Source organism: Phocoena phocoena, chromosome 11 (genome assembly GCF_963924675.1).
Source record: "Phocoena phocoena chromosome 11, mPhoPho1.1, whole genome shotgun sequence".
Lineage (NCBI taxonomy): Eukaryota > Metazoa > Chordata > Mammalia > Artiodactyla > Phocoenidae > Phocoena > Phocoena phocoena.
The window spans coordinates 38163818-38176448 of NC_089229.1; the positions used below are offsets into that span (position 1 = coordinate 38163818).

Consider the following 12631-nt stretch of genomic DNA (forward strand, 5'->3'; position numbering starts at 1 on the left):
GAGCTTAGCTCTTTGAAGGGCAGCTCGTTAGAGGCAGTGCCCCTTCCTTTTTCATCACAGTATTTCCAGTGCCCGGCACTTGTAGGTGCCCAACTGATAGTTCTTTTATTCAAACAAGGTGAAATGGTCTTTTAAATACATATAGAAGAGCAACATTCTTGCTGACGTCAAAGAGGTGAGGTAAGATTCCCAGGGTGGCAAGAGTTGAATTTTCCTTATTACTGAAGCCTCTCCACATTAGCACATGTGAAACCAAATTCTTGACAGATTCTTATTTTGTAAACCATGTATTCTAAATTAAAACTGTGGTCATAAACCTAGCTACCTCCGGGGCAATAAGGCAGAAACAGTAGAGAGGATGAGGACACTGCCAACAGCTGTGTGAAGAGATGGGCAGAGATCTTAGTGAGGGGACCTAATGAAGAGGAGACAGATGACATAACACCATTTAAAAAGAAGTCTTGCCAGGCAGGTAAGCACAGAAATTCCTCTGTCAGGGGTTAGAAGGTGACCTCAAAAAACTAGATTTGAAAGAAAACTACATCTATTTTGACAAATGTGATTTATATAGAGGTGTTTAAAGGTTCTGATTAACCTGAACTATTAAGTTTAGTTCTATCGAAGTAGAAGCTCTGACTGAGCAGGACACTGTTCACTGATTCCAGGGGAAGAAAATATGGCGATAGAAGAGATACAGAGAGGGTTCGATAAAAATGGAAGCATTTTTCTCTGAGGTTAGCTATGATTCCAAAATGCTAAAGGTGATTAGAGTAGAAAAGGGCCTGGCTTCCTCTGTTTTAATCACGCTGAGTACTACTCACGGTCAATGGGAATGTCAGGAGTCTTGGCCCCATCCCATCCAGCCTTGCGGCTCACGGGACTAACTCTGCTGTAGTAGATCTGGGATTTTGAAATCAAATGCATTTTCACTCTCTGCCTCCATTCATATCCTTTACATGAAGAAATTGAGTATCTCTGGGGCACTCAATCAATTGTTGGGTCCCTGCTAATGCTGACATTTTGCTATGCTACCTTCAGAATGTATACAGCAATTTTTATCCTAGGATACAAAAGGCATTTCTGGGCATTAGGGCGATGCCTGAAAGCATGCACATTGGCCATCCATTGGTCAGGATAGAAGTCAAATTTCTATGAAATGTGTTGCTCAGTATATGCCCCAGAGTCAGAGAACAGGGAATGTCATTGTCTTAGGTCCTTACAGATTAGCACCTGCAGTAGTTGAAATGAGCTTGTGTGAAGTGTGAACCCAGACTCCACCCATCAGACAGAGAACTCAACTCTTGTGTCATCGTAATAGGACAAGAAGCATGTGAAGAAATCTAGGTAAAAACTTACTTTACTATCAAAGTTAACACAACGTGATAACACAGCAAATTCTTATGACATGCACATTGCAAGTCAATGTGCATTTTGATAAGGTTAACTTTACCATATCAATAGCATGCAATATCATAGAGGACACTTAGTAAGTAGAAAGTTTAGAGTATTTTGTTTTACAGTTTTTTGGGCTTTGGAAAAAATAGCACATTAACCAACAGCACTTCATATCTTGAATTTTAAAATATAGAGCACACCACCTGAAAAGATTAAAATAATCACAGCAGAGCTCTGCATCACCACAGTAACTTACTGGATGACAAAAATCTCCTTTCGTCTAAAGAAAAATGAAGAGTATCTGGAAGTAAAGATTCATTATTTATTTAGTATAAAAACACACTGCAGTATTTTTGTTTTGCTGCTATAAGAACATGAGCAGTAAATATCTTAAATTTCGTTCTACTGTAGGACATTTCTTGTCCCAAATTCACATTTTGTCCAGACATTTCTTATTTGGATTCACATATTTTTGCCATTGCTTGCAAAATAGTTAAGACAGAAGTAAAATTAATGACCAGAATCTGTCAAAGAACTGATGGCAATTAACATGCTAACAATTTTACAAAGAATTTCATATATCAGTCAAATTTTATGTATTCTTACTGAAGTCACAAGAATTGTACTACTATTTTCCAGTTTCTGCAAGATTGAACCTACACTAAAATGCCATCATTCCTTTGCCCCATATCACTAGAGAATAAGTAATTCAAAAGAAGTTCTTCCCTTAGAATCATTCTCTGTATAGAAAATGCTACTTGAAGAAGGATGTCATGGGCCCTTGTCTTTTTAAGTGGGTTTATATTGATTTAATCTAGTATGCTTCAGAGTTAAATACACACACACACACACACACACACACACACACACAATTATAGGTGTATGTTGATACTTCAGAATCAAACTGACCTGGGATCATCTTGGCTGTCCTATTTACTAGGTGCATGACCTTGGACAGTTACCTAAATTCTCTAGGCATCTTTTATTTTTCATCTGTAAAGTGGGGATAAGAGTACCTACCACAAATGATTGAATGCGTTGGGTGAGATCATTGCATACAAAATTTAACAAATAGTGATTGCTCATAAACAGTAGCAATTACTGTGTTAGCAAACCCTGGATGTGAAAGTAGACTGGGGTCATTCTTAATTTTACAGATATTATAAATAACAATAATAATACCAAATGTATTCTGATTTACAGTTTACAAAACACATTCATAGGATTCTTTTGAATGGTAAGCTTCCTGAAGGCATATATATTTAATAAAAATTTGACATGCAAACTTCTAAAGTTATTGAAGAAAGAAAGATACTCTTAAAATAGCCATTCAATTGTTTGCTTTATTTTGTTGAGAATTTTAATTCCATTCATGATTACTGGATTGGGCCTTGAGCCTTAACATAATGCACCATTACATTCACTCAACTAAAATAGGCAAGATAATTAGTATGGAATGATGCCTAAAATTTGGGGGAAAAAATTGAGGACTGGAAGAAAAGGAGTATCTGTCAAGTAAGAATAGTAGTGACATTGATCAATATTATTTTATTTTTTTTCTGATTTAGTCACTGAAAGAAACAAAACTTCTAACTGAAGTGTAGAAAGGAGACAGTGAAAAATAAAAAATTTTTAGCCAGTAGTATCTTTATCTTCTGAAAATTTTGTTGGGTTATTTAATTTTAAGTGTTATAACTCTCTTGGGAAGGTAATCTGTGTTACAGTTAAATTAGTTAAAAACAAACCACAGGGCCGGCTAGGCTCGGCAATGTTTTTGCTTTTTAAATTATATCTTTATTCTTTTAAACTTTCCCAAGAGTTTAATCCTAGATTTAATATAGGAATTATTTTGTAGAAGTACAGATAATCTATACAATTAAAATACTAGATCTTTTCAACTTCATTGGATCTTTTTAAATTGAAGTATGATTGAATTACAATGTTATGTTAGTTTCAGGCGTACAGCACAGTGATTCCATTTTATATGTGTGTGTATATGTATATATATTTTTTCAGATTCCTTTCCCTTAGAGATTATTACAAAATATTGAGTATATTTCCCTGTGCTATACTGTAGGTCCTTGTTGGTTATCTATTTTATATATCGTAGTGTGTATATGTTAATCCCAAACTCCTCATTTATCCTTCACCCCTTCCTTTCCCCTTTGGTAACCCTAAGTTTGTTTCTATATTTGTGAGTCTATTTCTGTTTTGTAAATAAGTTCATTTGAATCTTTTTTTTAGATTCCACATGTAAGCGATACCATGATATTTGTCCTTGACTTACTTCACTTAGTGTGAAAATCTCTAGCTCCATCCATATTGCACCAGATGGCATTATGTGGTTTTTTTTATGGCTGAGTAATATTCCATTGTATGTATGTATGTGTGTGTGTGTGTGTGTGTGTGTGTGTGTGTGTATATATATATATATATATATATATGGCACATCTTCTTTATCCATTCATCTATTGATGGAAATTTAGGTTGCTTCCATGTCTCAACTATTGTAAATAGTGCTGCTATGAACACTGGGGTGCAGTTATCTTTTCAAATTAGAGTTTTCTCTGGATATATGCCCAGGAGTGGGATTGCTGGGTCATATGGTTACTCTAGCTTTATTTTTTTAAGGAACCCTCCATACTGTTCTCCATAGTGGCTGCACCAATTGACATTCCCACCAACAGTGCAAGAGGGTTCCCTTTTCTCCACACCCTCTCCAGCATTTGTTGTTTGTAGATTTTCTGATGATGCCCATTCTGACTGCTGTGAGGTGATATCTCATTGTAGTTTTGATTTGCATTTCTCTAATAATTATTGATGCTGAGCATCTTTTCATGTGCCTCTTGGCCATCTGTATGTCTTCTTTGGAGAAATGTCTATTTAGACCATCTGCCCATTTTTTTGATTGGTTTTTTGATATTGAGCTGCATGAGCTGTTTGTATATTTTGGAGATTAATCCCTTGTGGGTCACTTTGTTTGCAAATATTTTCTCCCATTCTGTGGGTTGTCTTTTTGTTTTGTTTATGGTTTCCTTTGATGTGCAAAAGCTTTTGAGTTTAATTAGGTCCCATTTGTTTATTTTTGTTTCTATTTCCATTACTGTAGAAGGTGGATCAAAAAAGATACTGCTGTGATTTGTGTCAGAGAGTGTTCTGCTATGTTTTACAACTCTGTTCTAAGAGTTTTATAGCATCCGGCCTTACATTTAGGCTTTCAGTCCATTCTGAGGGTTTGTGTGTGTGTGTGTGTGTGTGTGTGTGTGTGTGTGTGTGTGTGTATGCTGTTAGAGAGTGTTCTAATTTCATTCTGTTACATGTAGCTGTCCAGTTTTCCCAGCACCACTTATTGAAGAGACTATCTTTTCTTCATTGTATATTCTTGCCTCCTTCATCATAGATTAGTTGACCAAAGATGAGTGGGCTTATCTTTGGACTTTCTGTCCTGTTCCACTGATCTATATTTCAGTTTTTGTGCCAGTACCATACTGTTTTGATGACTGTACCTTTGTAGTATAGTATGAAGTCAGGGAGTCTGATTCCTCCAGCTCCGTTTTTCTTTCTCAAGATTGCTTTGGCTATTCGGGGCCTTTTGTGTTTCCATATGAATTGTAAATTTGTTTGCTCTAGTTTGTGAAAAATGCCATTCATGATTTGATAGGGATTGCATTGAATCTGTAGATTGCCTTGGGTAGTATAGTCATTTTGACAATATTGATTCTTCCAATCTAAGAATATGGTATATCTTTCCATCTGTTTGTGTCATCTTCAGTTTCTTTCATCAGTGTCTTATAGTTTTCGGAGTACAGGTCTTTTGTCTCCTTAGGTAGGTTTATTCCTAGGTATTTTATTCTTTTTGATGCAATGGTAAGTGGGATTGTTTCCTTAATTTCTATTTCTGATCTTCCATTGTTAGTGTATAGAAATGCAACACATTTCTGTGTATTAATTTTGTATCCTTCAACCTTGCTGAATTCTTTGATGATCTCTAGTAGTTTTCTGGTAGTATCTTTAGGATTTTCTATGTATAGTATGTCATCTGCAAACAGTGACAGTTTCACTTCTTCTATTCCAATTTGGATTCCATTTACGTCTTTTTCTTCTCTGATTGCCATGGCTAGGACTTCCAAAACTATGTTGAATAATAGTGGTGAGAGTGGGTATCCTTGTCTTCTTCCTGATCTTAGAGGAAATGCTGTCAGCTTTTCACTGGTGAGTATGATGTTAGCTGTGGGTTTGCCATATATGACCTTTATTATGTTGAGGTATGATCCTACTATGCCCACTTTCTGGAGAGTTTTTATCATAAATCAGTGTTGAATTTTGTCAAAATCTTTTTCTGCATCTACTGAGATGGTCATATAGTTTTTATTCTTCAGTTTGTTAATGTGTATCACACTGATAAGCAGATACTGAAAAATCCTTGCATCCCTGAGATAGATCCCACTTGATCATAGTATATGATCCTTCTAATGTATTGTTGGATTCAGTTTGCTAGTATTTTGTTGAGGATTTTTGCATCTATGTTTGTCAGTGATATTGGTCTATAATTTTTTTGTGTGGTATCTTTGTCTGGTTTTGGCATCAGGGTGATGGTGGTCTCATAGAATGAGTTCAGAGTATTCCTTCCTCTGCAATTTTTTGGATGAGTTTCAGAAGGATAGGTGTTAATGCTTCTCTAAATGTGTTGTAGAATTCGTCTGTGAAGCCATCTGATCCTGGACTTTTGTTTGTTGGGAGTTTTCAAATCACAGATTCAATTTCAGTTCTTGTAATTGGTCTGTTTGTATTTTCTATTCCTTCCTGGTTCAGTCTTGGAAGGTTGTACCTTTCTAAGAGTTTGTCCATTTCTTCTAGGTTGTCCATTTTATTGGCATATAGTTGCTTGTAGTAGTTTCCTGTGGTCCTTCATATTTTTGTGGTGTCTGTTGTAACTTTTCCTTTTTTGTTTCTAATTTTATTAATTTGGGCCCTCTTCCTTTTTTTTCTGATGAGTCTGGTGAAAATGTAATCAATTTTGTTTATCGTTTCAAAGAACCAGCTTTTAGTTTCATTGATCGTCTCTGTTGTTTCCTTTGTCTCTATTTCTGCTCTGATCTTTATGATTTCTTTCCTTCTATTAATTTTGGGTTTTGTTTGTTCTTCTTTCCTCTATTTGCTTTAGATATAAGGCTAGGTGGTTTGAGATTTTTCTTGTCTTGCAAGGTAAGCCTGTATCGCTATAAACTTCCCTCTTAGAACCGCTTTTGTTGCGTTCAATAGGTTTTGGATCGTCGTGTTTTTGTTTTCATTTGTCTCAAGGTATTTTCTGACTTCCTCCTTGATTTCTTCAGTGATCCAGGCTCAGCAATTTTAAAGAGATAGGTCTGCGTTACCAGTGTGTGTATGCTCATCTTGCTAATATTTCCTCCTAGAAATGTTTCTCACTTCATTGTGTTAATGGCTGTGTTTTGAAGGAGCCATCACAAAATGTTGTTTTGTTCATCAAATAGCAAAACCCAAGGGTTATTTTCTAATCTGGTAAATGTGGAATAGATGAGCACAAATATCAAGAATTCTTCCCAAGAAATAAAGCTTGCGTTCACTAAACTTATATAGAAAATGTGCATAATGAAATGATGTCATTATCATTCCAAATAAGAACTTAAAAAACATTTTCTTGGCATATCTCTGAATGTTCTCATGGATTTATAGAGTATTAAATCTTTGAATTTTGTTCTCTTTCAAGAGAAGAAGAATGAGAGAATTCTTTTTCAGGTCCTTTGTGAAATAAGATATAATCAAATGATGAGAGCTTATACATATAAAAATTATAGGACAAATCTTAAAATGTATATAAATATATAGGCAGATATAAAATAAATAATTTCTTAACCACAAAACCCTAAATCCTGAAGGGGATTTAGTAACCAAGTATTGTAATGACCATTTTTGGTCAACTAGGGGACTCCCTGAAGTTAATATTTTAACTACTGATTAGATATTTTATCATTGCTGTTATGGACATGTGAAGACGTATAACACTGAGGAAAACTGCAAGTCCAATTAGCATCAAGAGAGTAGGCAGGTTGGAAGGAAAAGAATAAGCCTATGCCTCACGTATAAAGAGCGTATGTTAATTGGGTAGATTTGAAGGAAATTATCTAAGTTCCTTCTTGTAAATAACAAAGACATATGGCATAAGTTACTCAACAGTTTGGAAGCTGACTCCAGCTCTTTGGTTCTTCTGCCTCAGAATCTACCATTAGTCTTTGTGGCTCTACCCTCATCAGACATGTATGGCTTTGAATAGATTTAGATTTTCCAGCACCTGAAATACATGTGAAGAGCTTTAGAGCTTCAGTGAAGAATGACCACATGCATATGTGCACATGGCTAATTATGAATCTGTTAATTACTGTTTTCTCTAGTCTTATTGTCTAATGTATTAGTGACTTTATTAACATGAAAAACCTTCAGTAAATAATAAAGCTGGAGATCTCTATAATGAAAAGAATTACTACCAAACCACTTGATAGTTATTTTAATAAATTTCTGTAATAAATCAAGCAAATCATATTAGTATGTGCCATTGGAATTACCAATGAGAAAGTTTTTACAGTCACGAGTACTAGAATCATAACAAGTAAATGAGAAAGCAAAAAGCATGAAAACAAATTTCTAAGTGTGCTATGACTAGTGGTTAATACCCGTTTTCTATATGCAAAAACAGATAAAATTGTTTGAAATATACTTTAAAGGCAATTGTACATCCATGTACAAATAAAGTGACATATATGTAAATAAACATGGAACAGGAAAATAAATGAGTCAAGTATAAGGCTGTCCCTGAATTATAAGTACCTGATGATAAACAACCTATACAGTCTTTGCCCACCTTTTCCATTAGCTGTCATGACAGTCATTGTTTAAAAAATATATATCTTATCCCTTTTTGATAATGGCTGTGTTCAGCAGTGGAGTAGGGGGCAAGCTGTGAAAACACATAGAGCTTAGGGGATCTGACCTCACGTAGCCTCTATAGAATGGTAACCTCCTCGAAAAAGAATACTTTCTCCAATACTGACTGGCTTTTTTTTTCACTGTGTTATAACTCCTAAAGATCTACTTACTAGAGACTTTGGGGGATTAATAAAGAATCTTTTTAAAATGCTGTAAAATTGTTTGGGCACTTAGAAATTCACGTTTGAGTATGAACAGATTCATCTAAATTGTTCAAGAAACTAAAATTAATTGCACTCAGAGATTTGAAGTTCTATCCCTTGTATACTTTCACTTGTAGAAGAAAGAGATGGAGATCCCAGGCCTGAACTCAGAAAGGAGTGTGGAAAGGGAGTTGGGCCCACAGGGGTAAAGGAGAAGAAACTTCCTTTTACTATGCAGTATGACCCTTATAGAACTGAGACACAGAGCCTAATACTAGTAATGCTCTATTGTTGCTATGATATGATTTAACTTTGACAGGTTACCCTGAAAATCGGTTGATCTTTCATGTGGAAAACTATGTCCTGCTTAAGATATAACCATCTTACACATAGTCTTTGGAGCACTATCCATTTTAGATAGGAACAACCTGTATTAGAACATAAACAAATGTAGATAAATATAAAGAAGTTTTCATATCCAACAAACCAAATTTCTTTGTAATTTACTGATAAAACTGAATAACTTTCATTTTGTCACATTTGGAAGGACCCTGCTTATCAGATGACACTTCCCTCTATAGCACGTATATATACTTATACGTATATCTACGTATAGCACGTAGATATTTTTAGACATACTGGAAATATTTTTGTAAAGTCAGTCTATTAGGTAAAGACCAACTTTGGTAAATGACAACTATAAATGATTAATTCCTTTTTAAGTTTAAGACCTTTGATGCCATATTTTCAGAGTTGGTAACAATTCCTAAAATTCAGCACAGCTGTGCAGGTACTTTGTAACAACTGTCATGTGCTTGTAAGCATCACAAAATATTGGATCTCGTAAGAATTGAAACTTGTTAAGACAATCTGATGATAGTTTTTATTAAGAATTTGGAAAAAGAAAAAACTATCAATCACTGAACAAGCAAAAAAATAAAAAATATAAAAGAATTTGGTGAATTATCTTAATATAAGTTTTTCAAATGTGCTAACATTTTGAATAATTTATCTTTACAATTAAGCATTCTATTTCCAATACATATTGATGACATATTTAGTATACATATTTTTACTTTTCCTTTCAAAGGTAATTTTAACTTTGTATTTAATTCTTAAATACTAAGCAATTTAAAAAAATGAAGTGTTAATACACAATTTAGACTTCTAATGTCATTTTATACTAAAATAAGGAGGCATAAGACAGGCTTTTATAAAAATGATATAAACAATATCAAGTAGTTACAAATTTAAATTTGTGATAAAAAATGTGGACACCTCCAGGAAATCCAATGTAAAAAAAAAAACTGTCATCTGAAGTGGATTATTAAATATAATTTTAAAGATTTAATGTGTACAAATATTTGTCTCAGGAAAAAAAAGCTTGGTTGAACATTATAGTCCAAGGTTCCTATTGAACTCGAAAGTATTAGGAAGATTGATTCTCCGAACACCAGTGAGAAGTGTGTAGAAGATGGAGGTCACCCTTTGAAAGAAGATCTCTGCGACCTGTGTAAATAGGAGCCCCACAAACACTTCCAACAAGCATAGGTCAGAATAGGGTCATGGCTCCGGGCCCTCTGGACCACTGTTCGCCCAGAGGAGTGCTCACCGCGTTAATCTCTCGTCCTTCAGTTCCAGGTCTGCCACTGTGATGAGCTGATCTAGGTTGAATTTAGTGTCAATAATTTCTGCATCCCGAGGAGAATATGTCCCACCTTCTTTCTGCTTCTGTCGAATTCTAATAAAGTCCAAGAAGGGAATATCATAGAAAGCATATGAAATTACTTTTCTTAAGACATTAGTCAGATAATTTCTTTGTTGGGATCACTTCCCTGAGTATGCTGCAAATTTGCAGCTACTCAACTCTTTTTCCTGTTTTAATTCCACAGAATGTATTCTATAACTTTTTAACATGCTGCTTTTAATGAGAATTAGTTCATCAAGACCTGAGCCATTGGCACATTTAAAATACAGAGCAACTGAGACTGAGGCTGTGAGCTTGTTTCTCCTCCCTCAAGCTGTCTCATATGTTTGTCATAAAAAGGAAATATGCCAATGTGGACATAGCTCACTGCTATCAGCACCAGTGCTAAAAGACAATGCTCCATTGATTTTACATAACGTGAAAATACATAAAAATGTGTTTTGAATTGTCTCATTGGCTTTTATAAATAAAATGTAATACCTAAGTATAATATAACTATACAGATTATGTAATCTAAGAATATAATATATAACCAGAAAACTCAGGTTCAAAAATAAAATCACATGCATCTGCGAATCAAATCAAAGTCGCTTCATTCTGAGACCTTTTACACGTTTATTTTTATATGACATAGTACGGTATATTATAAAGTAATATTTAGCTATTCTATGTATCTTTTGCACTTCAAACATTTAACATTTATTATGATTTATGTGTTGAGGATGATATAGGAAGTATAAAATATGGTCCTTATCCTCAAGGACATAATTTAGTTGAGAAGTAGGATCTAAATGTAGAAAAAGCATAACAAAAGAGAAAAAAAGTCAAATTACAACTCCTAAAACAGTAATTGATTAGTTATAAAATGTTACATACGTGATTACAACTATTAGTATTTAGAGGAAGTAAAAAGTAGGATTTGACTTGAGTGTTCCAGAATCAGAAGGAGGAGGAAGCACACTTCCAGCTGACTGAACAAAAGCAGAGTTGTATGAAAACTGACGGAATGTTTAGGTGAGAACAGACTCTGTTGGCTGAAGAGCCGTATGTAGGAAAGTTGTAGGGAATAAGAGGGGCCCATTTCCTGCCCACAAAAGGAGTTCATCCTATAAAGAAATGATTTTAGAGCAGGAAAACGATATCAATATGGTGGATGCACATCCCTCAGGGACAAGGACCATATATTACACAACATAACTTTAAAAGTGCCTAAAATAACCTCTAAAAGTGCCTCTCACCATCTTCTGGCTGAATCTGAGAACACTCTCTGGTATATGAAAAATATCTTTCAAGAGCCCTTCAAATTATCCATCAAAATGATAATTTAAAAGATTCAAGATGAAACAGGATGCTTGGCAAACAGAATACAGGACACCATTCTTCGGATAAAATAGAGCCTATTGAGCTACTTAGGAAATTAGTATAATGGTTATTTTTACAAATGTAAGGTCCCTTTAACTCGGCAATCTACCTTATGAAACTAATTTTAGGATCACAACTAAGGTTTCTCCTGAGGTCCTGTAAACAACGGGAATTTTAAGAGACTGATACCGAGAATTTGAAAAGACACTTGGAAAACACAGTACAGACATTTTGATAAAGTAAACGTGAGAAAGGGGCCCACCGTATAAGGAAGTTGGACATTTTTTAAGTGTTCTTACTGGAAAAGTGACCTCTTCTGTATAAAATCTGAAATTTAGACCTGATTAAAATATTTTTCAATTAAACCTATCAGAGTTATAAAATATTCAAAAAGATGGAGAAAGCCTGGCAGCTTCCGCTTTTGGGTTACCACTTTGTCTCTCAGCTCTACATCCACACTTCTTTGCCCTGCTTTGTGATACTGAAATTAGACTCTAACATTTCTCCTTTGCCAGCTGGCTGGACGTTAAACTTTGTCAATAGAGGACACTGCAGTCATCCTGCAAGGCAACAGGGACAGGGAGATACTTCCCTTGAGTGTTCTAGCGCTGCAATATTCTTATTCATTGTGGAAGCCCAGCAGCCCACCTGCGTGAGCACTAGCTGCCTCTTAAGTTCATGCTCTCTCCATCAGTGAAGGATTCCAGGTAGCTCCAGCCCACCTACGTGATCAGGCAAGAGTGGGCTGCTTCCACTGTCTGATTCCAGCCTGCCAACTCTCCAGTAACGATGGGTAGCTTCTACAGATCAGCTCCAGCCCTTCCTCTGTCATATTTCTTTGCACAAAGGTAGGTGATAGGGCTGTGTGTGCCTGTGGTAGCCATTCCATGTCAAACTTGGGAGTGAGATTTCTTCTAGTTCTTTGTTCCTCTATTGTCCACTCTTCCTTAGCCTAGAGAGAGTAGCTTTGTTGCACTTGCTACTTCTGGATCCCTTAGTGTTTTCTCTTACCCCCTTCAGT

General features: G+C 35.2%; 1 protein-coding gene across 1 annotated transcript in view; it reads right to left on the reverse strand.

Moving 5' to 3' along the window:
- Positions 1–12631, reverse strand: part of PTPRQ (protein tyrosine phosphatase receptor type Q) — a 196363-nt gene that overhangs the window by 31917 nt on the left and 151815 nt on the right. Inside the window, exon 35 of the mRNA XM_065887336.1 lies at positions 10153–10281. Coding sequence (XP_065743408.1) covers positions 10153–10281 — 129 coding nt within the window. The remainder of the gene's footprint in view (positions 1–10152; positions 10282–12631) is intronic.